The following is a 24,531-nucleotide window of genomic DNA, read 5'->3' as shown; positions in this document are numbered from 1 at the left end:
GATTTTCCTTTGGATAGTTGATAAAGCAACCCACAGCGGACGATCTCCAGGTCCAGGGGGAGAGCGCCCAAGAGGACCTGGAGGGCGTGGGTGCTTACAGTACAGCAGGCTCTCGAGATTGTCAGTAGGACTGAACGTTGAATTGTCAGTTAGCTTCCTTTTATTTACTGCTGTTACCGCCTTGTGGAACCAGACCCCCACGAATAGCGGGGGTTTACTGTATTTGACTTCTTTCTTTGAAACTTTTCTTCTCCGGTCCAACTTTCCTAATGGTGAGGTAATTTTCCATGGCAATTTTAATGTTCACAACTCCAGCTGGCTTCAGTTTTCTAGTCATATGGACCAAGCTGGTCAAGATGCTGAGGCTTTTGCAATTACTAATGACCTTATGCAGGTTGTTCATTTACCTACCAGAATACTAGACGATCCTAACCATACAGCCCAACACCCTCGATCTTTTCTGACAAACAGCCATTCCAAGTACATGGTTGGTTAAGGTGAATTATTCACTAGACACCTCATATCACAACTTGATGATAATTTCTTCTCTAATGCAGTCTCTCATGGCCACTCTCAGCCTCATATTGTTGGCATTACAAAATGCAAAATGGAATGATCTGTGAGATTTCTATTCTTTTTTTCCTTGGTGGATTACTGTTTTAAATCTTTGGATGTCAGTGTTTGCTCAGATCTTTGGCAAAATTATTCTTGCAGGAATGAAATCCTTTATTCCACACTCCACCTTATAATCTCCTCCTTATCTAAACCTATCCGCTACCAGTTCCTTAAATGCCGATCTCCAGGTTATTCTCCAGTGGAGCAAAGACAACTTAGTTGATTTCAATCCTTCTGAAACTATAAATATTTTTACAGTCTCTTCACTCTGTCTCATATGTTCTGTTTCTGCTGCATGCCTTTTCTGCAGATGCTGTACTTTTCCAATAAATGGGTTTCCAATAAATGTGCTATGGCTGTTCAATGTGTGTACATTGAACAGAATACAAGCTAATTGCAATATGCAACTACGAATGTTACATATTGCAATTAGCTTGCATCTAAATCTCCAGCTTCATTTTCTACCTACATTAAAGCCCATAACAATTGTAAAGCAGTTATTAATCATTTTGCACTAGAGACACAATTTGGCCTTAGTAGCCCTTGTGTTGTTAAACCCAATAACAACAACAGCCCACACTATATTTTGAACAGGCAAAAAATAGAAAATTTGCTTGTCCAAACAGTCAAGTGTTCTGGTGTCTTATCAAAACTATTGGCTGCAACTGTTGTCCATCTCTATTGCTACTATTGTTAAAACCTGATGGTTTTATTGCTTCCTCAGCTAAAGATAAAGCCAATTTACTAGCATCCTACTTCCTTTTTAATTCTTGTATTGGTTATTTTGGTAAACCACCTATCATTCCCAGTACACTCCACTCAGTGCTTCCTGTGGTCTTCTGTCGGAAGAATTTTGAACAATCTTATTGTCGAGAAAGTTCCAGGACATGATGATATTTCTCCACTTGTTCCTAAAACTTGTATTACTAAGCTTACTCCTGTTCTGTCTTTTTATGCTTCTTATTCCACTGGTGTTTTTACTTCTGCTTGGAAATTTTGCTCATCTAGCCAGTCCCTAAAAGGGTGACAAATCCCTCCAATCCACTTATCATTCCACTGAATTCACTTCTGCTCTTTCTAAAGTAATGGAGAAATTCATCAGCTGCCAACTCCTAAACTCTCTTGAAACATTCCATCTGATAAACCATCAGATGGAATTTGTCAGTGTCGATCCACTGGTGATATACTGGCTTATGTTACCCATCTATGGAGAAATTAAATGACAAAGTTTGAAACTCAAGTACTTGTTCTTGTTATTTCAAAAAGCTTTGGCTATGTTTAGTATAAAGGTCTTCTTAATGTGCTTTCATCTTATAGATTGCTGACTGTTTTTTTGTAATTGAGTATCCAGTTTTCTTTTTGACTGCCCACTGTGGGTGATGATAGGCCTTCTGTCTTCTAACTTCTCCACTAATGCTGGTGTTCCCCAAGGCTCAGTTCTTTCTCTCACTCTTTTCCTCTGGTATATTAATGAGCTTCTTCCATTGACTGGAAATTTTATCCATAGTTTTGTGCATGATAGCACGTTGTATTCCACCCTCCAGTTTGAGAAACCTTGCCCTGCACAAGCAGCTTCAACTTCTTGAATATTAGCTACCAATTCCTTAAATGCTGATCTCCAGGTAATTTTCCAGTGGTGCAAAGACAACTTAGTTGATTTCAATCCTTCTGAAACTATAAATATTTTTAGTCTCTTCACTCTGTATCATATGTTCTGTTTCTGCTGCATGCCTTTTCTGTAGATGCTGTACTTCCAGGGGCACTGTTCTTCTGCATTGACTTCTAAAAAAATTCTCAGAGATCAGTTAGAATTAAACCCTCCTTAATCCACATCAGTAATTGACTTTGGACAGCAGAATGTCACTTTCTGTTTAAAATTATAAAGGATATAAATACACTTAATGTTAATTTAACCAGTTCAATTACTAGTAATAAACACTTAGCCGAGTATGCAAAGAAATTTTATAAAGGCATAAATATCTGTTAGTAAACTATAAAAACATGTCTGCTCTCTTTACACATAATATAATATACATATGTGTTATTGTCAGTGGTTCATAAATTTAGTTTAAGGTGTTTGCCCTCTTGTCATTGTTTATTCCTGTAACAAGGTAAAGTGTAGTCTAAGGGTTCTTGCTTTTGTAGCCTTTGTATTGTGTGTAGTTTCTAATTACACACTTGGTAAGAATCCCCACTAACATTGTGATTTTTTAATGTATGCTTTAGCATTATGTATTGACCTGATGCAATAAATGGATAATGTTAGTTTGATTGGCTATGGAACTGGCTATCAGAAAGTGAGTGGAGGCTGTTTAATGGTTTTCAAAACCAGCCCAGACGTTCTCCTTTGCAATGGTAATCAGTGCCTCTCTTATAGGTCATTCAGTTCATTTTAAAAGAAAGACCTATAAGAAAGAGGGCTTGGTTATTAGTCTAATTACTTAAAAATTCTGTTTTCTATGTAAAAATCAAGTTTATTTTTTTGATTGGAGTAGAATTCTGCTATGACAAGACAAAATGCATTTATTTTATTTATTTTTTTTAAATTGGCATTGCAAAATCATGGAAATCAATGTAGGGAAAGCATAAACTTTTTTTGGCTTTGCAGACCACTGCTGTAGCCATTTATTTCAGCATGAAAAATTAGATGTGTTTATATATCATTAGAAATGGATTTTTGTGATGCAATAAATTCTCTTTTTTCCTTATCAGAAATGTTGATATTGATGAGAATACAACATTAAAAAAAATAATTCTTTCACTGCATGAACATTTATGTTAAAATGCAGTAGTGGACTATAGCATAAAGACTTATTTATTAAAGCTTTGAGAAATGCAGGTAACTAAATGTGAATCTGTTTTAATGCTTTATATTTGTAAGTTTTCAATGATTAAATAACAAATGTTACACGTAAGTTAATGTACTGAAACATTAACTTGCTTGTATATACATTTAACTTTTTGAAACTATTTAATTTGAAAATTATTGAAAAGTTGCAACTTTACGAGATTAGTATTTTAAGTTTAAAAGAATATGGTGTTTTATAATGTTCCTGATATTTAGATTATTAATTTTTGAATTAAATAAAACAGTTTAATGAATGTTTAATAATCTTTCAATAATTTAAAGATTGTAGTTCCACCATTACCTGGAAAAGCATGGAAAAGGCAGTTACCTCTACGAGGAGATGATGGTCTGTTTGATGAAGAGTTCATAGAAGACAGGCGAAAAGGACTTGAAATTTTTGTGAACAAGTAAGAGTTTAAATGTTTAATATTTCTGTTTAGCATTTAGTGCATATGAAAGGATATAGTTCTGTTGTATGATTTTGATGATTCTTTTCCTGACTCAGCTTAATTAAGCCAACGATATGAGGAAATGGTATATTAAGTAATTTTCATGCAAATAACCTGCATTCATATAAATACTGATTTAAATATATAAGTTAAACCAAAATTGAAAATTTAGTAATTCTGACATTAGAAGTGTGGTATAATGTTGGCATAGCGTAATAATGACTTTGTGGTATTAATGTCGGCACAGGTATAATGACTTTAATCTTATTTTAGGTTTGTTTTTTTTTTTTTTTTTATAAGTGTATGTGTGTCTGTTATTTTCAATTGATTTTCCACTATTGAGTTGATGATGGTTAGTCTAAAGGAGGGGATGGAGATGGCTTGTAGTTTTGTTTAATTAAAGAAATTGTGCTGGCTATGTCTTCTCTTTGAATTACTAGCATGCCTAGCCATAAATATGGCAGAATCTCGTCAGTCACGGGTTTGTTGTTTGTGTTTCATTATTCATGGAAGATTTTCTGTCATACCTTGCCACTCACAGAATTGTCCAATACCAAGACTAATAGACTCTTCTTTCTGAACTAAGAAATATTATCCTATAGCCAACACACTCTTTAATTGAACAAAACTACATTTCTTTCTAATTCTATAATTGCTTTCTTTATATTGTTATATTACATTGTTTCATTTTATACAATTACAGAAATTACTAAAAGCACAATGTTTTTAGTAATTTATAAAGTAAAATTACATTACAACTAACTTCTGGGGGCAACATGAACTATTTTGTTGCAATGAATATCAATTAGAGTTGTTTTAAAAATTATTTGTTCAGATAAGTTCTGGTTCTTTTTTTAACATAAAGATGTAATTTCCACATTAGTTTACTTAAATAAATAATAAATTTTAAAAAAATGTATACTACAAAAGTATATATATTTGCACAAAGAATATCATTTTGAAATAATATTTCATTTATAAGAAATACAGTTTGGTAGACACATACGGTGTTACCAAAAGTATTTAGACACACAGTTTCAAAAAAGGGCTTTTAATTAAAAAAAACTTAATATGTAGTATGGCCATCTTTGACTTGTATGATGTCCTTAACACTCGGTATACCTTTTTACCAACTTCTGGTAGATGCTGGCCAGAATTCATCCTCCTGAAAAATATAAATATTAGCATAACTAGTACTTATTTTGCAGGAGGTTTGGAGAACCCTGCTTTAGATTAACTGTCATTATGACATTAGTAGTGTGGTATAATGTTGGCCCAGTTTGTAGCACAGTTAGTGGAGTTGATATCTCGGCTTCTGAGCTGGCCAATCCAACTGTTTGATATCATTGTACACAGGACACTACCTATTTCCATAATATTGGTAATGCATAATTGTCCAAAATGTTGATTTAATGTTTTTTTTTTACTATTGTAGAAACAGAGCACTGATATAGTAGTAGTGGCATGTGATGCAAGAAAGCAAGTGTATGAGCTTATGCAGAATCAGCCAAAAAAAAATCACACCATTCCCTCCAAATTCCTGTCCAGTTCCTCCTTAAATTTATTCAACCTGTCGACTTCCATAACGACGGACGAAAGTTTGTTCTAGCAATTAACCACCCGCTGGCTAAAGGCAAATTTCCGCACATCTATTCTACATCTGTCCTTTCTTAATTTGAATTTATGCCCCCTTAGGTTCGTAATCTGAACAAGTGGAAGGATCCCATCAGAATTCAGCGTGCTCAACCCATTCAAGGCCTTATACACCTCAATCAGATCACCGTGCAGGTGCCTAGTCTCCAGCCACTGCAATTTGCAGAACTTAAGCCTCTCTTGGTAAGAGGATCCCTTCATTCCCCTCACCAATCTTGTTGCCCTTCTCTGTACACACTCAAGTAAATCTATATCCTTCCTAAAATGAGGCCTCCAGACCTTTACGCAGTACTCGAGGCGTGGCCTGACCATTGCCTTATACAGAGGGACAATCACCTCCTTCTCCCTTCCAACAAAATTTCTATATATCATTCACAAAACCCCATGACCTGCCCTGGCAGCCTGTCTGCATTGCTCAGAAAACTTCATATCTGACTGCACAATTACTCCCAGGTCTTTTTCATTTTCTACCACCTTAAGTGTAAATACAAATTTATTGTCTAGACTGCATCGTCACACAAAATTTTTAAAATTTATTTTATGTTATTTTAATGAAAAGGTGTTGGTATGTTGCACTAAAAAAATGTACTGGATTTGAGAATGATCATTCAGGAATGCACAAAACAGAAGGTGTGTAATAGCGAATTATTTTGCTACACCTTTCTTCTTCAAGCAGATGCTGTTTGTTCCTTCATCGGCAGTCTTAACAATATGGAGTGCACTGGCTGCAGTGCACCCCATATTGTAAAATGTACTGGATGCAATGAACACTGCATCCAGTATATTTTATGTATAGGTGGATTTTGTGAATAAATCATTGTATTGAGTTTTATTTCAGTACTGTTTCATTCAAATGAGACTAACACTAATAATAAGGGAAGTGAGCTGAGACTTGGAAATCAATATTTTTTTTTCTTATACCAAAATTTTTGTTAAAATTGTATTCCTTGTAATTGGATTTTATCCAGTATTTATTTATGAACTATTCATTTACAGAAAGTTTTCTTCCCAATCATTAGATGAATATATTGATTTTAAATAGTTTAAAAGCATATCTTCTGATAAATGCAACTAGTTATCTCAGATTCAAATCCATTTAATATGAAATGTAATATTATTTAAAAAATAACAAAAGGTGGGAATCTTATAAAACTAATTATAGTAATTAAGAAAAAAACTCTTATGAATATCCAAAACAATTTGCAGTCATTTTCATTCTATTGAATGTACACCTGGCAACACTAGTAGCTAATCAGTTATTTATAAAATATATTAATACTTTTTAGTATTACTATATTAGTATTATATATTAATAATTAAAATATAATACTAATATATTAGTATTAATATGCATTTTATACCTAGTAATCTTGTGTTGGAAACTCAAATTTTCCCTTTGGTTTGTCCAGTGCAAATATATTCAGTTACATAACTCTCATGAATGGCAGTCTTCCTGATATGCAGGGAGAGTGGTGGAAGGGGTCAGTCTGAGATTATTGGCTACTTAATTTAAATTTAAAGAATTCTGGGAACAAACATCTCTGGATTTTCATTTTCAATATAATTAAATTTATTTTGAGCTGTATTCTCCACTGTCATATTTAAAGCCTCAACCTGTTTTTTCTAATTATCTGTTTGATTGAGATGACATTCAGTATTTTCTTGTATTAGTTAATTAGTAACATCATTCAGTCTTTATTGAGGTTTTTGTTTTAGAAATCCTATGAGTTAAATGTTTTCTTATTAATTTCAGAGTGGCTGGACATCCCTTGGCGCAAAATGAACGCTGTCTCCACATGTTTCTACAGGATCCATCAATTGACAAAAACTATGTTCCAGGAAAAATTCGCAACACCTGAATGTCAGCAGTTTTAGCTCATCCATACCTTGTGATTATGCACAGTGACATTATGTACTACTATGGCATGTCATCATGGCAAAGACAGAACAAGTTTTATTTCTTGATCTGTATTACAACCTGGTATTTTCTGAGTGTTTTATTGAGAACAATGCCTAACTGGGTGGAGCTTAGCTCCTACTCTTCAGAATTTTGCACATAGATTACACAGATCTGTTACAGTAAAGAAATAATAATCATGTAAAATCTTTAAAGGGAGAATTGTTATGTTTATTTAAAAACAGCCATATAATATATAGATGTTATCTGTTAGCTTTTTTCTAAAAAAAAAAAAAAAAAATATATATATTGTTTCATATGTATCTGTGACACTGCGGTGGGATAACATTCCAATAAACTAAAAAAACAGTTGAAGAAATTATCATTATTAATAATGGAATATCTTTTAAGACTTTTTTGTATTTTTGTGCTAAAATTAAATTTGTAAGCTATGCATTTTGCAATATGCTGTAAGTTACCAAGTCCAAATAAAAAGTGAAGAGCATTTTTAATTAGCCAGTTAATAATTATTGAGTGATTTGGCTTGGTAAGAAAGCAGTGTTTAATTTTTTTTATTTCCACCTCTTCTACATTTTGTAGTTAACAGCTTGCATTTATGGATCATAAATCAGAAACAGGAATACTTAGAAGTAAAAACCACTGAAATTACTATCAACACTTTATGATAGATTTCATATTCCTAATTGCAATTGATAAACATAATTAGCAAATAATATATTAAGTATATTGGCTAATTATTAGTATTAATATTGGCAAATGATGCAAGGATACAGCATCAGCAAAAAAATAAAAACTTCCCACATCATCTATCCATCCCTCTCTAATAGTCTGTCTAGTTATTCCTTGAATTTTTTTCAAAATAACCACACCAGATGGAAGTTTGTTCTAACAATCAACTGCCCACTGGCTGAAAGCAAATTTCCACATGCCTATCCTGCAACCATCCTTGCTCAATTTGAATTTAAACATGCGTGTGTGTGTGTGTGGTTGGAGCAAAAGAAAAGATCCCATTAGCATTGCGCCTACTCAATCCATTCAAAGCCTTAAGCAACTCAATCAGATCTCCAGGTGCTATCTGCGTTTCCAGATGCTGCAGTTTGCAGAAAAGCCTTTCCTGGTAAGAGTACCCTTTTGTTCCTCACTGATATCGTTGCTCTTCTCAGCAATGAGACTTAATTATTATTATTGAATATCATTATTATTGATATAGAATGTTAATATTTAAACCTGTATTGCACTGTGTATTATGTCTAGAAATGTGCATTCTTGGACTGATTTGCATGCTGTGCAAGCTGAAAAATATAGAGGAAGTAGGAAATTAGCCTACTTTGAAGAGAAACTGGACTTCTCCATTTGAGTCCTGATTACTATTATCAGATTATTTGAGTCCTGATTAACTACTATGATTGAAGTGATCTTTAAGAATGCAGTTTACAGTGGGATTTTAACTCTAACTTCTCCAAATGCATGATTAGTGCCAAAACTGTTAATGCTGTCACAGAGAACATTAACTGACCATCATTATAATAATTTTCAATATGTGGTATGACTAGTCATAATCCGTGGAAATCAGAGGTTTCTATATTGCATAGCAATTAGTTTACAGTATGTTTGGTGAAAGATGAAGTGCACATGACATATAATAGCTAATAATGACTGAAGGGAGGTTAGATCATGTTGATCGATTTAGTTCAGTTGTGACAAGTCATTTGCTTAAGTTGAAATATATAAATCGACAACCTCATAATTAACAGCTTAAATATATGAAATTTAAGAAGTATACCTATCAATATCTCTGGGTTGAAGTCAACATATATTATTCAAATAAGTAATTAATGATTTTTTTTAGAATTATTTTTATAGTAAAGTATTTTGATTTAGCAAGAGATGTTTGCCATTACTTTTGCTCATATAGTTGTCACACTATTAATACAGAATAGCCTGTTATTTCAGCTATTGAAGTCTGTAAAACTTCTTAATTTCTGAAGCTCATGTTTTTAATGGCAAAAGTTTTCACTCATATACCAACATTAGTAGGAGCTATATAATTTGGCCATATCCATATGGCAACATGCAGTTTCTCCTTAGATGTTGCCCTAAACCGCAAATGTAAACGGTCATCTTTTTCCATATAAGGAATGCTGATGTTTATTTCATCTGTCACCAAATTAAGTATGGGTGACATATTATTACATTTGCCAATAATACACTATTTTTATATCGGGGCTGTCCAATTTCTGAAAACAAGTAGACTGTGTACACACCTGCAGGGCGGTTACAAATGATCTTCCAGATTTTAAAAAATTTGTGGAAAAAAAAAGTGTCAATTAATATTGAAGACAAGTTTTATTTTTTGAAGACAACTTGACAATTTTTTTTCTATTATAAAAAAAAAACTTTTTTTATATAATATAAACTGCCTATGGGTGTCAGTGTTTCTATATGTGCTGCTTGTGGCATGTGCCCCAATGGTTTGCCATCGATGACATATGCTAACCAGTGTTATTGTAAAATAGATTAAAAAGTAAGTTTTTGGAACATTTTTAAAAAAAAAAAAAAAAAATCTGAATCTGTGGCTAAATGTGCCAGTGTTGTAAACACTGGCACATTTAGCATAAACAGCACCCTGTTATGTTGGTAACCTGGTTTCCAAGGCAACTTGAAGGTGGAGAGATAACTACACCATTACAGGCAACTTTTCTTTTCTAATACAAAAAGTTGCACAGCACTGTTCATAATGTACAAACAGAATATTATTGTAAGATGATGGCAGTTTGCCACAAAAATGGTCATGTCCATAACAAAATGAATATTAATGTAAGATGGAGGTAACTTGTCATGAAAATGTTCGGTATTTCACACAAGAAATCTGTGCTAGTACAGGAAAAAATTTGGTATTTCTTTTCAAAAATAAGATAGTGGGAACAGAATATAAAAAAAAAAAGTTGTCACTGTACTTCTGTAAGTCTATTATATTTTATCAAACTGTTCTTAAATATGTGTTTAATTGGCTTTTCTTGCATCTACAAAACAAAATGCATATTGTTCAAAAAATTTCAACCAGTAATTGAGTTTATCATATTAAGCAGAGTTTAATGAGTTGATTTTTAAATGGGTAAGGGTGGGTTTACAAAAACATTGGCCATCTTTAAAATGTGTTGACTCAAAAACTATAGGTTTTATTTAAAAACAGTGTTTTACACTGTAATCAGTTTGCAGGAGTGTTTTTTAGTTTAAAATTTGACCACTAGGAGCTAAGTGATTTAATCACTCCAATGCAACACATTAGTGTTTGCATTTGTTATAAAAAGGAATGACTGGGATTGTAGAATTTAAATATTTGCCCATGATCCTGTTCATTATCAAGGTAAAATGGCTTAAAGCTTGTAGTCCTAATTTAAGTAATCAGATCCTGTCAAGCTTGTTTTAAGATAAGGCACTTTTAAGTAAACTATTAGATTGGCAATAGTATTATTGTAGCCCTCTGAGCATATCAGACAAAAGTGTTCCAAGGCTTCCTTGTTCAAAGAACTGTATTAAATATTAAGAATGCTATTTCACTTCTAAGCAAGAGAAGTTGTCATCCATCAGCTTTATGAAAAGTGATGCAAGGAATAAGGTGCAAAAGCACTTTCAGGTTTTAAAGGTGCAGTCAGAAATGCTGAAGGCAGCTGTGGAGAACACAACAGCCTGATTTGATAACATTATTTGAAAATAATGGACACAGATTTGATTACCAATGAAGTTTGGAAAATAAAAAAAATTAGAAAAATAATCTGTTATTTTCTAAATTTCTTTGTGCACTCCTAAGAGGTCAAATTTTGAACTAATTTTTATTGTGTAAAGGAAACTCGTATGCTGATTATAATGCAGAAAATCTTTTTGAGGCAACTTTAGTTGGCGCCTCTGTAGCCAGGTGGGCAGGAGCAGCAGTGTGTAGCACAGGCTTCTTGATTAGACTGGGGTTCGAGCCTGTGACCACCAAATACGGAGGATGCGGAAATGTCAGGGAATGACCACAGCACATCCCCGCAGCAATATGGCCTTAGTTGCTAATGCTCCTGAAAACCAAATAACAACAACAACAGCATCTTGTAGTTTTGGCTTATTAATTTTTAAAGGTGGGAAAGGATTTTATAACCACCCTGTATGAAATTGAGTAATCGATGTGTTTGCTGAAATGACTAACTGACATTGTAAAATGAAAATACAAGCACAACAATAACAGTTCAAGTAGTGTAATGGATGAGTTTTATTACTTTGGAATGTGATAAAATCCAGTCATAGGTCTTTTTTTTTTTTTTTTTTTTTTTTTTTTACTTATTTAATTGTTCCATTCCTTGATTTTGTTGCCAGAAAAGTCAAACGAAGTGATATAAATCAGAGATTAAAAAAAAAAGTCACCAGGATGAGAATTTACAGATTATAAATTAAATGGTGACTGTTTGACATTTTATAACCAAGCTCCATGGCATTCTCAGATTCACTTAAACTAGTCAGTCACAGAATTTGGCATACCTCCAGGTAAATGTAACCCCAATTCACAAAGGAGGATCAAAGGCTGACACAAGTAATTATAGACCTGTTAGTTTAACTTCTGTTCCAGGTAAATTAATGGAGGCACTGGTTAAAGAAGCACTGCAGGATCATCTAGACAAGAATTCAGTTATAGCTCAGATGCAGCATGGTTTTGTTAAGGGCAGGTCTTGCCTGACCAATTTGATTGGATACTATGATGTAGTCACAAAAGAACTGGATGCAGGGAATAACTTTGATATTACATATTTGGATCTTAGAAAGGCTTTTGATACTGTTGCACATGGAAGACTGCTGCACAAATTGGAGCAGTGTGGCATTGGAGGCAAATTGCTGCTATGGATAAGGGGATGGTTGAGTGGCAGAAGACAGAGTGGTAATCAATGGACACTGCTCAACGTGGACTAATGTTATTAGTGGAGTTCCTCAGGGTTCAGTGTTGGGTCCGTTGTTGTTTTCGGTGTTTATGAATGATATTGATGATGGGATATCAAGTTTAATGTCCAAGTTTGCAGATGATACAAAGGTTGGCAGGGTTGTTAAGGACACTACTGATGCTATGCTGCTGCAACAGGATCTGGAAAGGTTGAACAGATGGGCTGAGAGGTGGCAAATGAAGTTTAACATTGACAAATGTAAAGTACTACATATGGGAAACAGTAACCCCAGAGCAACGTATCGACTCTGTGGTACTACACTGACAGTGGTGGAGAATGAAAAGGACCTGGGGGTAATTGTGCAGGCAGATATGAAGTTCTCTGAGCAGTGCAGACGAGCTGCAAGAGTAGCTCATGGTGTCTTGTCAATGATATACAGGAATTTTTCTAGCAGGGATAAAGAGGTGATTATTTCCTTGTATAAGGCAATGGTTAGGCCACATCTTGAGTACTGTATACAGGTCTGGAGGCCTCATTTCAAGAAGGATGTAGAGCTGCTGGAACGGGTACAGAGAAGGGCAACAAGATTAGTGAATGGAACAAAGGGTTGCTCTTACGAAGAAAGGCTTAAGTTTTGCAAATTACAGAGTCTGGAGACTAGGCACCGGTGAGGTGATCTGATAGAGGTGTATAAGGCTTTGAATGGTTTGAGCATGCTCAATGCCAATGGGATTCTTCATCTTGCTCAGAATAATCACCTCAGAGGGCATAAATTCAAATTGAGGAAGGACGGATGTCGGATAGATGTGCGGAAATTTGCCTTTGGCCAGCGGGTGGTTGGTTGGTTGGTGGAACCGACTTCCATCACTTGTTGTTGAAGTTGATAGCCTAAAGAAATTTAAAGCTCAACTGGACAGGTATTTCGAACGAACGGAGGGGTGAAATGGGAGTGGTGTGTTTTTTTTTTTTGGCTGATGCTGAATAAGCTTGCTTTCTTGCATCATATGCCTCTGCTAATGCTAAAGTAAAGCCCTTGTGCCAATAAACCTCCATTAAAACCAACCAACCAAGGTAAAGTAAAATGACTATGCTACATATATGTCGTAGAAGTGTACTAAATATCTATTCATAGTAATCTATTGACATTTGTAATAAACATTCTCAAATACCTTTTGAATACAGCCAACTTTTTAAAAACATTTAGATTATCCCTCACATAACAGAAAGAACAACAGACTATGGCAGAAAATTAAAAAAAAAACACTTGTTTGAACAAGAAAGTATCAAATATCTATACAAAAAAAAAGATTAGAAGAGAAAATTGAACCTAGCACAAATGATATTAGAAAAAAATTTGGCAAAATATAAAAAGCAATATTGATAGTGGCAGAGGAGAGCATTGGATATAAACCTTTAAAGAAAAAAAGAATTGGCCGAAGAGGTGAAATTCAAAATATCATAGAAAAGAAAAAACAAGCATATAAAGTACATTTACAAAGAAGTGTGGATGACTACATAAATTATAAAAAAAACTAAGGGCAGAAGTACGAAAACTAAGGGCAGAAGTACGAAAACTATCATGAACCATAAAAGGGGAAGGTTGGAATAAATTTGTTAAATCTTTAGAATATGATATAACTGCTACACAAAGAATGGGATTAAGATATTTAGAAAATGACAAATTGAAGATTAATTTAAATAAAGAAGAAACATAGAGGAAATATTACTCTTCACTATGGAACTCAGAAAAAACAGAAGATAGTAGGGATATCTCCCCAGAAGAGGAAATCGAGGAAACTATGGATGCAATAAACCTAGAACTACAATATGTCGTTGAGAAGGCCAAGAACAGGAAGAGTCCAGGACTAGATAACGTGTAGAACTGTTTAAATATGGTGGAAAACTAATTCAGGAAAGATTACTCACGCTGCTTAATAATATATGGAAATCTATATGAATACCAAATGATTGGCAAATAGGACTGATAATTTGCATACATAAAGGACCAAAAAATAACTGTGGGAATTAAAGGAATCACATTATTATCAACGACATCAAAACTATATGCAAATATATTAAAGAACAAACTGGACGAATACATAGAATAGTGTGGATTCAGAAAAGAGGATGCATAAATGCACTATTCACTCTGCAACAAATAATCGAAAAGAGAAGAGAAAAAAATTTACCAACATACTTATTTATCGATTATGAAAAAGCGTACGATATTTTGAATTGAGAAAGACTATGAACAATTTTAGAAAATGATATCCCCCAGGAACTAATAAATGCAATAAGCATATACAGACACAAAAATTTGCATAAAATACATGGACACATTTCAGAACCTATGGTATATCGGCAAATAAGTGTGTAAGACAAGGTTGTGGATTATCACCAATGCGTCAATGTTTACAAATGGAAAAAACTTAACAGGTGGAATATAGCTAATCAACAACACAATTTTATATGCTGATGATCAAGTACTTTTGGCCAAATCCAAGGATGAATTACAGGTATTAACTCACCATTTAAATACCATAGCAAAAAACTATAATTGAAAGATATCAGCTTTAAAAACAAAATCAATGGCAATATGTGGTAATGATATCAGACAAGTAGGGATAGAAATAGATGGAAACCTCATTGAACAAGTAACTGAATTTAAATATTTAGGATATAGGATTCAGAATTTAACTTCTCAAGACGATGAAAATCTGATATCGATTGCAATCTATAAATTTCAGTTTCACATACGCTCACTAGATGGCGGTACTATCCGTTAAGTGGAGGATATTTGTTGAGTTACAGCTTGCATAGTCTGCTTCCATAATATAAGGCGATGAAATCTATGCTTTCAAGATCTATGCCAAGAACACGATTTATGGGGGTTGGGAGGAAGGAGAAGAAAGCAATTCTGAAAATTTTCACATAAAAAATAGAAATGAATGTCTAAAATCTGTTGTTTTTCTAGTTGTGGAGGGTGGGATATAATGATATATGTGATTGACAGTAACTGAATTAATATAAAAATATAATATTTGTTACATTTTACTCAGTCTCTACAGGGGGAGGGGGAAATTTACCTGATTGTTCCCTACTGTATTCGTCACTGTCGGGGTTGTAGTTAGCAGATCTCAGGGGAGGTGAGGTGATCTTCTCTGATTTGACAGAGGCCAAACCCGGAGAGATGGCAACTGTAGCTATAATTATACTCTGTTTTTAGGCATTAAAAAATTCAGTCTCAGTTGCTCCAAGAATACCGAAAGTTGTGTATCCCCGAACCAAAGTAATTAGTGTAACGAATTACAGCTTGAAGCCAGTGGCTCCTATAGGCAAAAAAGACATCTGCCTAGGGCCCCGATCAGATGGGGCCCCAAAATCACTGTTTCAAAAACTCATTGCTGTTTTTTGCTAATATTTTTAAGTGATTTTTATCGGAACTGAACTTTCTGCCTGCCAACGTCAATGAACTTTGCGTGAAGATTCATTTGAAAATTTTTTTTTTTTTTTTCCAAAAATAGTTTGACAGATTTTTATGAAATTTTATATTTAGTTCTTATGTCATATAATTTTTGTCTTGTTGCCACAATAAAATGAAATTTAAAATGTTCTTTACTAGTTTTTTCTTTAGATGAGGCCCCCAAATTGCATTTTGCCATGTTCCCATAAAGATATAGATGGGGCTCCCAAATTCAATTTTGCCTTGGGCTCCATAAAGATATAACGCGCCACTGCTTGGAGCATTGCTTTGGAGTAATTTAGTTTTTAATACTGTGTATAAAAATTTTGGCCAGGCTTGTTTGGTCTGAAGTCTGTATGCTGGACGTCCTTCTGCTTCAAGGTTATGGACATAGGCCAGATCTATTTCCCAACAAGACAGGGCCCCATCACACTTGCATAAAAGAGGGAAGTTATACTCAAATAAGCCTCTTCCTAAATGGTCTTCGATATCGAGATATCCAACACTCATGCAGATTTTTCTGTGGGGCTTGTTAAACACGCTGTCTATGTCCCGTATTTGCTGACGTCCCCAGACGAGCTCAAGACATGGATCACAGTGGCATGCGCAAAATCTGACATATTAGTGAGGGTAATGATTGAAAACTACAGAAAAATGAACTCTTTCCCCCCCCCCCTCACATTAAAAGTATCTCCCCTTCATTTTATATTTAAGTTTACTACGTTATTCTCCAAGAAGTGTAAGATATTGAATTTGATGCTGTTTGCTAGTCGTGGAACTCCTGCTGAATGGAATGAAAAATTAATCAAATTTTTCATAACATCTTTTGAGTTGTTCTTTCAGGCGATTTGCATTTATCAAGTATATCTTAAATTCCTGGAAATTTTCAGTACATTCTTCTGCGATGAAAAAGTAAGCGTGGGTCAAACATTTGTTTAGTAAGTCATCCAGAGAACTTGATAAACTGTAAACTAAAAATAGTGATATTTAATTACATTAGAAATATAATACAGTACATATTATCTCAGGAGTGCCATATTTCAAACAACGTCTTCCGGAGGTCGATGAATATCATAGACCAAAGATTGCCCTCTTCATCAACTGCAGAGAGGCAACCCTCTCAAAATCGATTTTTACTACTGGATAATGGAAGCACTTCATCAACAATAACAAGAGTATAAATTACCTTTGCTCGGATTTTAGACTACCCCTAATTGGTGGTGATGTATTTTCGTTGAGAACGTTGTGAATTATTGGTCACAAGTAATAAGTACAGGAAATAGGATCGCCAAAACTATCGCGATATTAATCATTCAATTTCCAATCCTAACTAGAAACAGCAAATGGTAATTTTAACTTAGTGAACACTTACGATTAAATATCGCTACTTAATTTTGTTTTCAACAACTCACTATAGTTAGATAATAAAAGATTTTCTTTCTGAAAATTTTTTCTGTGGGGTATTCCAAAGACAAAACATTTTTCTCCATAAATTTTGATGACAATTAGGTGAAATAAAGTAAGAAAAAAAACATAATGTAATTACTTGAATTCATGTTTATTTAAAATTTTTATTACAATAAATATTCTGAAAAAAATTATTAAAAACACAGTTAATCTAAAAACAAAAAAAAAAAAAAAAAAAAAATCGTGTGTACCCTGTACGCGTGAAAGGTGTTTTACGTGTAAGACACCTTTGACGACACCACTAAGTTTCTAACAGCTAGAACCGAAATCATAAACGATGCATTTATGCTCACGCCCGCTACTTACTCTATCGAATCAATGTTAGTGATAAATATGATACGCACGTCTGCTGCTTATTCTACCCATTCAACGTTTGGAAGAGGTTAGGCCAATACTCTAATTACCCATTTGATTGTAGCCATTTGTTGAATAGTACAATTGCAACAATACAAGTATTTGTATTGTTACAATCATACTATCATGTTGGATTATGTTACTCTGTCATGCTTTGTGGCAAATTAAACATGCAAAGCTGCTGCGAGATCTGCAAGAAACGACAGTATCCATCCACGCATAATACGTTATCGAATCTATGACTTGGCTCAGGATCTCAACGAGTACAAACGCGAGATGGTAACGTTGCACAGTCCATTTCGCAATGAGGAAACAAATGAAATATGTCAAGATCTACGACGACAATGAAGAGCTCATACAACAGATCCGACAAGCAATTGGAAAGCCGAGAAGAACAAGCTTCAAATCTACCTCCGATCAATCTGGCAACAGCGCTGGACAGACTCTGATAAGGGAAAAGTCACGCGAAAGTTCCTTCCAAATCTGGATCAAGTGTACCCTATATTTCCGACATGGTTTTGCCCCAGACACGGAGCGATCCGTCACAAGCTTCATCTCCTTGGAATCGCAAACAATCCTGCATGTGCCTGTGGCTCCCCTGAGACCTGGGATCACCAGATGCATGAGTGTGAACTGTATGATGATCTACGTGCCCAGCTGATCACACAAGTGCGCTGCAACCCTAAAGACCAGGAGGACCACCTGCTGGAGGATGGGACAACCTACAAAGCCTTAACTGAATTTGCTCAGAGCCTATACACTAGACGACTAACCCTTCCACTGCCTCCAAATCACGAACAACAAGGACAGATGTAGTACTCCACGCACCCCAAATCTGAAAGCTCCATGATCAAGTGGAAACTTTTATAATTCCATCCATACTAGATTACTGGGGTAGGACCATTAAATATCCCAACCCATCACCAACTATAACCAAACGGAACACGTGTCACAGGAGGAGTATGGGGGGGGGAGAACCTCCCAATTCTACCCCAGTGGATAACGCTGGACATCATGGCAGAACTGAAACTCACCTCAACCATTCTCACTTCCTTTTCTCTGCAAATTGACTCACCGACGGGACATGGCTCCCAAGGGCAACCTCCAAACAAAAGAGCAAGCACAACCTCCGTGCACAATATACGACCCGGACTTGCATTCTGGTTGACAGATCCATTCTCCCAAACAACAACGGAATCCGCCCTAATGGACAATAAATCCTACTCTTCCAAATATAGATGGACAGGACATGGGTCCCACGAGCGACTACTCAAGAAATGCTGCATTAACTGCACTGAATTGACTTAGACAGAGTATACACCAAAAACCGCGAGCAGCCCTCTACGCATTATCCTATGGATGCTAAAATCTGATTTAACTGGACGGGTCCCATTTCCAATGAGCGACCTCCAAATAGGCGGCCAAACTTGGTTCACACGGACATCAGAGAAGAGGAGTTAAATCCTACAAGCAGCTCAATCCTACTAGTCTATACCAAATGCCACATGAACAAATCGCAGTCTCTGCATGCACGCCGTATTGGCTACCTGAGCCAGCTCCCTTGCCTGGCTCAACTATTCCACCCCTCCCCGGCGGGTGGGGGAGGTGACGGTTCGACCGTATCCCCCCCACATGCCACCCCTATTCTTACTCTCTGGTGGGGCATGGGCTTGCCCCACTGTAAACTGGAGCTGTCTTCTCTATCGGCTCCATGTCTCTGCCTCCCCCCCTCAGTCTTCATCTACTCCCCCACTCTACCTGCGCGCAATGCCTCACACAATCTAAAATCACCTTCGCCCACTACTTTCGGCCTCTCATTCCTAGCGCTTCCCTGCTACGCAAGCGCATAGAGGGTGTGTATATATGCATATATATTTTTGTGTGGTATGTATATACATATATATATTTGTGTGTATATATATATATTTGTGTGTATATATATATATATATATATATATATATATATTTTTTTTTTTTTTTTTTTTTTAAGGTCCTAGCCACTGAAATCCCAGGAAATTAGGTGGCAGGACCTGCCAGAGTAAATCTTAGTCGACTGGTGTTTCCTGGTCTGCCTCCACGGGGCTAAAGTGGGGCAACGTTGGGCCTCAGTAGGGGTCCAGCGGCTAAATGACCAGATGAACAACGGTGCACGACACACATGTACAATATCCATACACTTTTGAGTCTCTGGCATTTCCAGTAAACTGGCACACCCATCACATGCAAGCAATGCGGAGATGGGGGAAACCCCTGGTGCCGCTTGACACCAAACACACTTTACAAGATCGTAAATTATTATTATTATTATTATTAATATCCATATGATGCAAGGAAGCCTGAGGCTTATGCTGCACCAGGAAAAAAAAAAAAGTTCCCAAGTAACCCTGTGAGAGAGGGAGAAAGTCAAAAATAGAAGGGAATCACCAAGAAAGAGAAGAATGATGATATCCAGCTCAGGACCCTGGGTGTGCCAAGCCCATACTCACCAGATGTGAGCCCCCGGGGTTAGTTGCATGAGTCGAACTTGGACATTCGCAAAACGATTGAAATATGTAAGACGATGTGTCAAGACAACGACGACCCTGAGGAAGCATCCGGTAAAGACTTGCATAGCCTTGTAAAGCGACTGCGAGAAGAAAATCCCTTTCAAATCTTTTACAATCACCCAAACAGCGATATGAATGAGGATCTAAAGCTCGCCACGCTTAACCGACTCAAATCAATTGCCAAGAAAGGCAAAAACTTGATGACCAACGAGGACTTCTGCAACTTAATGAGAATGATCAATGACAAATAAAAGATTCTATTCATGCATGTAATTTGGAGTCTATCTCCCAATGCGAACCCGTTCAAATATTCTTGACCGGCCCAGCTGGTTGCAGAAAAACATTTATGTTTCGCCTCTTGGCGGAACTATACAACCGCTTCAGTAATAAAGACGGGTGCTGTAACGTCTACATTACATGCGCTTCAACTGGTAAGGCTGAAGCGTATGTAATGTAATGAACTTGGAAGTGCTCAGAGATGTCATAAACCAGCTCTGAGCACATTCAAGATCACTGCCCTCAAGATATCCATTTCTCTGGTTACCAAAAGGTTTCTGCCATGGGTAGCAATGGTTAGCCCAAAGCCACCTAAGTGGTATGACCCGAATCATAAACGTTTTTCCGTCACCAGATGTTTTATAGTAGGAATAGTTAAAATTATTTCATTAATTGCCGACTCAAGTTTATCTTTTAAAATCTCATTAGAGTCAAGCAATTCCTTATATTGGAAAGAATTTGCGGAACGCTGATGTTCTGTTCCATGTTGGACTTCCAAGGTTGAATTCTGTTCGTCATTTTCTGAAGGAGAAATACGGTTTATTAAGCGAAGTATAATTTTCACTATACTATCTTTACTGAGTCTGGGAGAGAGCAAAGAGTGGGGATAAGAAATAAAGGAGAGCAAAGGGTGCAGATAAGCAATTCTTCACATATATAAATGTAAAGAAGAGAAGGATAAATCAGATCGGTCCCATATGTAATTGCGTGGGATAGTATTAGATACCACAACTTATGTTGCAGGTGAACTCAACAGTTACTTTGCATCCATATTTACAGAAGAAAAACCCTTTATGTCAAGGATCACATATGGGAACGAAGTGGAAAAATATGTAATTAATGATATTGAAATTTCTCATGATTATTTAATGAAAAAACTTTCGCGCTTACAGGCGAGTAAGGCTCCTGGGGTTGATCACATATACGTTATAATCTTAAGGGAGGCAGCAAGTGGGTATAGAACCATTAAGGCTAATAATGAGAGCATTACTAGGCTCAGAAGAGATTCCATTGGATTGGAAAACTGCCAATGTATCGCCAATACATAAAGGCGGTACTAAGAGTGAAGTGGGAAATTACTGATCAGACAGTCTAACTTCAGTAGTAGGGAAAATCATGGAGGCAATAATCAAGGGTGGAATTCAGAATCATTTAGATAGAAATGGAATTCTGAAGGATACACAGCATGGTTTTGTAAAGGGAAAATCATGTTTAGCAAATCTGGTTAGCCGTTTTGACAGGGTCACTTGTGAATAATTTCGACATTGTGTATTTATATTTCAGCCAAGCATTTGACTCAGTTTCTCATGAGCGGTTACTTTATAAGCTGGAACAGGTTTGAATCACAGGGAAAATCCTTAGATGGCATTAGGCAGAGGGTTGAGATAAATGGTTATTCCTTAGATTGGGTTAATCTAAGAAGGGGGTTCCCCAAGGAACCCCTCTTCTTACATTGAGGAATATGGTCCCATCAGTATTGGGACCGGTGTTGTTTTTGATTTTCTTAAATGACATCGATGAAGAGATAGAGGATGTGATGCTAAATATGCAGATGATATAAAGATCGGTAGAGTAGTTAATGATCACCGCCAAACAGTGTGACCTAGATAGACTTCAGGGATGGTCAGAAAAGTGGCAGCTATGATTTAATTCAGCAAAATGCAAGGTCTTACGTCTGGGGAAGAGCAACCCCAAAATAACTTTTACATTTGGTGGAGTTGAACTAAAGTGAGTAGTGGAAGGAAGGGACTTGGGAATTACGATAAGGTCAAACATGTAGTTCTCCAAGCATTGTGGACAGGTTGCAAAGAAGGTCCATGGTGTCTTATCGTTGAATTATCGAACATTTGCTAATAGACATAAGGACGTGATAATCCCATTATATAAGGCTATTGTTACACCACACTTGGAATTCTGTGTTCAAGTATGGAGACCGCACCTAAAAAAAAGCCATCAAGCTTCTTGAAAGGGCCTAAAGGACTGGTAACTCGCCTGATGAGATCGGAAAAAAGGGCGACCATATAAGGAATATGTGGGTTTCACAGCTTGGAAACTGTGAAACCTTAGAGGAGACTTGATTGAGGTATTAAGTCTCTGACCGGAAAAAAGTAAAGTGAATGAGCACGAAATTTTCAGTTATAAATGTTCTAGAACTAGGGGCCATAAATTAAAGTTACGAGGGGCACAAGTTTAGCCTGGATTGCAGGAAGTTTTATTTTAACCAGCGAGTTATAAATTACTGGAATAAGTTATTCCAGTAATTTATATTTTCTGGAATTTCCCCAAGCCTCAACCACCTACATCGATGGTTGAGGCTTGGGGAAATTCAAAGGTCGACTGGACAGTTACCTACAGGAGGAGGGAAATGCATAGGTTGTCTCTCTGATTTTCTTTCTTTTTTTATTAATTATTTAATTATTATTTTACTCTTTTTTTTTTTTTTTTTTTTTTTTTGCTGGTCAGCATAAGCCTTAGGCCTTCTTGCACCTTATATGGCCATGTACTAAATAATTTTCAATCGTATTGTGTCTCACTTTGCAAATACTGAAGGATCTCTGATAAATGTGTGCGTCTCTGTGAAGTACGGAGTTTCAATGCTGTATCCAATTCTGTAGGTATTTCAGAATTTTGATTGCCAAGAATTTCATCATAAATTTTAGGTTAGCATCTGCAGTTAAAAGATTTGCTTCTCTGCAGCATAACGCATCTACCTTTCTAGGAATTAATGTAGATACAGCCGCAGATAATAAATTAAATTCATCCTCCCAAAAATAAACGCTTGAATCTAAATCAATTAAAGCTTTCTGCACACAATATCTCAACTCAAAAGCTTTCAAGCATGGACAATAAACTGTTCCAATGAACCTTGGAATCTAATTGCATGACAATTTATTTGCCAAATTCTGTTGCAATATATTTTTGTAAATATTTATCATTTTTGGTTGGTGGTTATAAAATCACCTTTATATGATTAAATAATAAACAATTATTTTTTTTTAAATTAGTACAGAGAAACCGGTATTTGAATACCGGAAAAAAAATTACCGGGATCTCAGTTTTGTAAGAGTTAGTGCGACATTAACAATGTTCGAATAGAGCCGATTATCAAGTGTAAGAGCAATTAACCTCTGCATTTAATGTGGGAAAATCACAAGGCATCAGTTTCGTATCAAGCACAAAGAACCCAACAAAGAATGTACTCCGGTGTATAAGCTCACAAACTCAGTTTTTCTTTCCTGTCACTTTCTCCCGTGCGGGATGAAAAACTTTATCTCTCTCTCTCGCCTTCCCTTTCGTCTATCATCATCCAGCATGGGATATTCCTATGCGGGATGAATTTTTTTTATACGACACACTCTGTCAAGGCCTGTAAAAACAGTCTGTAAAAACTGAACAGAGCAACGAGGCGGAGATGAATAGGGAGCACAGTATTTATAATCACCGCCTTCTGCATGCTGGGTGGGAAAGGACTGGGTTCGAATCCCGTCAACGAGGCGAGAAACTCTTATGGGCCCTTTTCACACCGTGGCTCAGTTAGTCGGTTTTAGGCGTGAATAGCTAAGTTCTTCCTCCCTCCCAACAAAACTCGAGTTTTTCGCGCAACAAAATAGACAAATTGACCAGAGAACATACACAATTTATGAACATATTACACATGGGCAGATCAGTTAGTTCTCGGGTGGCCCTAATATGACACTTTAATTCGAAAGTAGGAAACCTGTACGGAAGCCAGTAATCTTGTACACCAACTGGAAAATATGGCTCTGTTGGTCAGGAAGGCAAACGATGAATGCAGTAGGATTGGATCATGTGGTCGGATGAGTTCCGCTATATGCTTTTCAGCACCCATTGAAGAGCACACATATACAGGAAACCACACGCGGCACTAGAACCATCCTGTTTTGTACCAACAGTACAGGTTGCTATGCATTCTCCATGGCCATTATCGCTTTGGTGTAGTGTTTGGCTGTTCAAAGCGACGGAATTCATAAACAAAGTTGTTGCTTCCAAAACAACTCCTCGACCATC

At 36.0% G+C, this 24,531-nt stretch overlaps 1 protein-coding gene across 1 annotated transcript in view; it reads left to right on the top strand.

Moving 5' to 3' along the window:
• The window catches only part of LOC150081458 (sorting nexin-12-like), a 67,057-nt gene extending 59,335 nt beyond the window's left edge, over positions 1-7,722 (top strand). The window contains exons 3-4 of the mRNA XM_090379312.1: positions 3,746-3,870; positions 7,319-7,722. Coding sequence (XP_090235438.1) covers positions 3,746-3,870; positions 7,319-7,424 — 231 coding nt within the window. The 3' untranslated portion in view covers positions 7,425-7,722. The remainder of the gene's footprint in view (positions 1-3,745; positions 3,871-7,318) is intronic.
• The last annotated feature ends 16,809 nt before the right edge of the window (positions 7,723-24,531 follow it).

This window comes from Mastigoproctus giganteus, chromosome 8, assembly GCF_048544385.1.
Source record: "Mastigoproctus giganteus isolate SK-2022 chromosome 8, ASM4854438v1, whole genome shotgun sequence".
Classification (NCBI taxonomy): Eukaryota; Metazoa; Arthropoda; class Arachnida; order Uropygi; family Thelyphonidae; genus Mastigoproctus; species Mastigoproctus giganteus.
Note: the sequence above shows the minus strand (reverse complement) of the source record. Positions and strands in the feature narration are given on the sequence as shown.